This window comes from Myotis brandtii, unplaced genomic scaffold, assembly GCF_000412655.1.
Source record: "Myotis brandtii unplaced genomic scaffold, ASM41265v1 scaffold133, whole genome shotgun sequence".
Lineage (NCBI taxonomy): Eukaryota > Metazoa > Chordata > Mammalia > Chiroptera > Vespertilionidae > Myotis > Myotis brandtii.
In genome coordinates this window covers 3,010,982-3,015,638 of record NW_005354718.1, presented here as the reverse complement: position 1 = coordinate 3,015,638, position 4,657 = coordinate 3,010,982, and the positions used below count along the sequence as shown (strand labels likewise).

The following is a 4,657-nucleotide window of genomic DNA, read 5'->3' as shown; positions in this document are numbered from 1 at the left end:
GGCCAGGCTAGGGGTTCCTTTTAGAGAAATGAGGAGAGGAAGGTCAGTATTTTCTCTGCCCTACTCTCTCTCTCTTCACCTTTCACTCTTCAGAAGCATCTCCCCGCACCCTGAATAGTATCCAGGACTTAGAGAACCCTCAGCATCATCCAGGAGTCCCCACGTGGGTGGAGCCTGGGCTGGGAGGGGGCAGGTTAGCATAGGGAGCTTTTGCTTTTCCAAGGCCAGACTGTGGACGGTTTGATTTTCCAGGTCAGACCGCCCAGAGAATCTCATCACCAACAACGTCCTTGTGGTAACCACTGCCTTCCCAGGCTTATGAGGGGAGCTGAGGTGGGGGTGGGCCAGATGGGACAAAGCAAGGACCGGGCTTTGCGGCAGACCACCCCTGGCCTCCCAGCTAGGTGGTCACCTGGGAATGTGTTTGGGGGATGGGGGGCTGAGCGGGGCTAAAGGGAACATGGAGAGAGGGAGGCTGAGGCTCTGCTGTGAGAAGGTTCTGACTCATCACCCCCTCTGGCTGTATGGCTGAGGGGGTGATGGGAGAATTGTTAGTCCATCCTGATGTGTTTGGTCACCTGTAATGAACTCATAGTTCTCAGCTCCCAAAGAGGAAGCCCTGGCCCGAAAGCCATGTGGGCCTGGCCTCGCTCAGGTTATTAGTTAATATGGAGGTAACTGAGGCTCGGGGGGGCGGGTGTCCAGGGGGGTGCACTTCCAATCTGGGAGCTTTGGGATAGGGTCAGGGGGGTCAGTCAGCTCTTCCTTGAGACAGTGGAGAGTCCTGGTCGGCAATCCTAAACACGGCAAGCTCACAAAGCTGCCATGGAGAGGAAAGGACACATGGTGGCGAGAGACGCATTAGAAACTTTCTACTCAAAGTGCAGTCCCCCACAAGCAAGCCGACTGGGAGCAGGGCCAGGCCCAGCAGGAGGTGAATAGGCACCTAGAGCCCCAAATTGAAGGAGGCACCACCTCAGGGTCCTGCGACTGCCTGTTTGATGGACTAGTATTACTTTTGCGAATGCAGGCATACTTGTTGTATGGGGCTTCGCTTTATTGCTCTTCAGAGATGTTGCATTTGTTTACAAATTGAAGACAAGACCTTCCACCGGCAAAAAGACTCTGACTCACTTTATTGTGACTCTCATTTTACCTTCGAGGTATGCCTGCACACATTAAAGTAGTCATCCCATGGCAGCTGCCTCTTATCTGAGGTGATGGAGGCCGGGGGATGCTGATGAACTCAGTTCTGCAGGAGTGGGCAGCTGGCAGCTGGCAGGCATTACAGAGAGAACGCAGCAGTCTCGTTTGGCAAGTCAGTTAAGTGGAGGGCAGTCGGGAGGTACTCTAGTTGCTAAAATGTCAAGGATTTATCTGACCCATTTCATGACCCTGTAGACGGGTGGTTTGTATAATACTCTTAGGGAGCAGTTGTAGAATGAACACATCCTCCAGGTTGAGGCTGTAGAAAAACGTAGAGATTGAAAAAAAGAAACACACCACAAAACTGTGCCTGGCAGCTGGGGGGCCTGCAGAGATTCCAGAAGTTCGGCAAATCTAGGAGAGCTTGGGGGTGAGTAGAGATGGGGCTCCCCTGGCTGTCCCCGGACGTCTGGCTTAGCAGTTTCAGCGCATCAGAGGTGGGGTGAGGGTTTTCTGGTCCAGTTCCACTCTGGACCCCACTTCTTGTTCTGTGTGTGGTGGATTCGGGACAGTGGGGCTCAGCGGGTGAGGTTGAGGGGACCGAAGCTTCCCCAGCAGAACCCCCTGCCCATGATGTGGTCTGCCCCAGGCTCGAGAGCTGTCATGCCTGGATATCCGCTTGGAGAGCACGGGGAGCGCAGCCGAGGACTCAGGTGAGACCCGCTCAGAACCAGGTCTGACCTCTGCTTGGAATGTGGGGAGTAGATGGGGTGGCTGGGAAACCCATACAGGGCAGGGGGTGAGCGGCAGGGCAGAGCTGGCCTCTTCTTGCCTACAGAGCAGAAGGGCAACAGGTCTCGTCTGGGCAGGAGGGTCCCCCTGACCTGGAGGAGGGCATGTCACAAGAGGTGGGCGTTCCATGGGGGATGGGGCCCAGCAGGCTGGGGAGGCCCTTTCCAGCATCCTGTTTGCCATGGTCTAGCCACAGGGCCTTCATCACGTCCAGGCAGTACTGCCGGTATTTTGGGTCCTTCCCCTCATGTTACCCTTCTCGCTCTCTACCTAGACCAGGACAACCTGGAGCTGGAGCTGGAGCTGGTGCTGACGGGGTCATATGAAGACACGCAGACATCGGCCCTGGGCACAGCCTCAGCCTTCCGCTTTCACTACATGGCAGCTCAAGAGGCAGAGCTGAGAGGGCGCCTGAGGGTGGGTCTTTGGGTCTGAACTCAGGAGATTTTTCACCAACCTGGGCCCTGGGCTAGCTCCAGCTGCTCAGGCCCCTCCCTGGCCTGCCTCCTGCCACGGCCAGTCCCCTGTGGCTGTGTCAGCCTCCCCCAGTTAGGCACATGCCCTTGGCAGGCAGGAGGGTCATCAGGGCCTGGAGTGGGTGTGGGGAGGGGCTGTTACGCTATGTCTGTCTGAGCCCTTAAATGGCTCCTCCAGTGATGCTCTCAGAAAAAAATCTGATGTCGGTGCCCACAGGCCCTGCACAGCCTGGCCCCTGCCCACCTCTGCTGCCTCATTTGACCCACGTTCCCCTCATTCATGATGCTCCAGCCATAGCTTGTCTCTTCTTGCTTTTCAGACATGCCAGCGCTTTCCCTGTCCCCCTTTGTCTCCTTCCAAGGCTGCTTCCTCCTCCTCCTTTTTCTTCTCCTCCTCCTCCTCATTTAGATCTCAGCTCAAATGGTACCCCTTCAGAGGGGCTCTCCCATCTTAAATAGACCTCACACATCCCACTCTGGTTATCTTGTCACACTGCTTATTTACTGTACAATACAGGAATATTAGTTCACTACCTGTTTCTTTATAAATTCTTCGTAAGTTCATACATGATCCCGTTAGAACAATGTCAGAGGCAGCAAGAGCTCTGCATGAGCACTGCTGCTCTGAGTTGCTCTGAATCCATATATTTCTCTAAATTCTTCCCGACTACGCTCGAGTAGGTTCCTTCTTGAGCCCTACTCGCTACACTAACTGTTGGGGGTCACACTGCTTATTTACTGTACAATACAGGAATATTAGTTCACTACCTGTTTCTTTATAAATTCTTCGTAAGTTCATACATGATCCCGTTAGAACAATGTCAGAGGCAGCAAGAGCTCTGCATGAGCACTGCTGCTCTGAGTTGCTCTGAATCCATATATTTCTCTAAATTCTTCCTGACTACGCTAGAGTAGGTTCCTTCTTGAGCCCTACCCGCTACACTAACTGTTGGGGACTTAGTCCAAGTTCCTCCTTTATCCTCTGCTCACTAGTTACAGGTGTTGGGTCTGAGCCCCTCTCCCTGGGGCTGGCCCTCCTAGGATGCTGGGTCTTAGAGAAGCCATGAGAGGTTGTGGGTGTATAAGAATGAGTCTTTATTACAGAAGCCAGTGGCCACATGGCCATCAGACAACACAGTCCTCACAGCAAAGTCCATACAGGCAGGCAGCCAGACACCGGCTGGTGAACACATATCTTTCCCACATAGTAGCATTAATCTCTGTCCCCACAGCTAGTACCTGAACTAGTACGTTTCTCTCCGCATGCTGCCCCCTAGACTCACTGCCTCCCATAGTAGCGGCACCTGAGCTCTCTGCCTCAGCAGCTTCTCCTGTCTCCCCTGCCCAGCACGCTGGCTGGTTAACATGGTAGCTGTATCTGAGCTCTCTGTGAGCTCTTAGCCTTACATCGTAGCAGTACCATCTCTCAGCTTCATCTCAGCAGCTGCCTCTCTAGCTGGTCAGTATCATGCATTTAGACAAAGGAGGCCTCTAGCCAACGATGTCCTCAATCATTTGGGTTATAAAGGGCACAGCGTACCGTGAGATCGCTGTGGGCTTGCAGCGTGTTCAGAGTAGCCCTGGACATTCCAGCATACTATCAACAAGGCCTCCACACTCTAATTAGCCTTGACTATCTGGGGACTCTGGCGTGGTTCTCACAAACAATAACTAAATATTAGCTATTATTACATTAAATATATTAGCTCTTATTATTTTTATGTGTTTTTTATTAATTTTAGAGAGAAAGGAAGGGAGAGGGAGAGAGAGAAACATCAATGTCAGAGAAACATTGATCAGTTGCTTCCCGCAACCTGGGTATGTGCTCTGACCAGGAATCGAACCCACAATTCTTTGGTGCATGGGACGATGCTCCAACCAACTGAGCCACACCGGCCAGGGTGATATTAGCTATTAGTTTTTTTTCTTTTTTTAATTTTTTAAAATAAATATTTATTGTTCAGATTATTACAGATGTTCCTCTTTTTTCCCCCCATAGCTCCCCTCCACCTGGTTCCCACCCCACCCCATGCCCTTACCCCCCGCCACTGTCCTCATCCATAGGTGTAAGATTTTTGTCCAATCTCTTCTGCACACCCCACACCCACTTCCCCCCGAGGATTGTCAGTCCACTCCCTTTCTATGTCCCTGATTCTATTATAATCACCAGTTTATTCTGTTCATCAGATTTTTTATTGACTTGATTTTTAGATTCACTTGTTGATAGATATGTATTTGTTGTC

General features: G+C 51.9%; 1 protein-coding gene across 1 annotated transcript in view; it reads left to right on the top strand.

The window, feature by feature from the left end:
• Positions 1 to 4,657, top strand: part of PLA2G4D (phospholipase A2, group IVD (cytosolic)) — a 29,356-nt gene that overhangs the window by 6,658 nt on the left and 18,041 nt on the right. Inside the window, exons 6-8 of the mRNA XM_005860289.2 lie at positions 253 to 295; positions 1,796 to 1,859; positions 2,213 to 2,355. Coding sequence (XP_005860351.1) covers positions 253 to 295; positions 1,796 to 1,859; positions 2,213 to 2,355 — 250 coding nt within the window. The remainder of the gene's footprint in view (positions 1 to 252; positions 296 to 1,795; positions 1,860 to 2,212; positions 2,356 to 4,657) is intronic.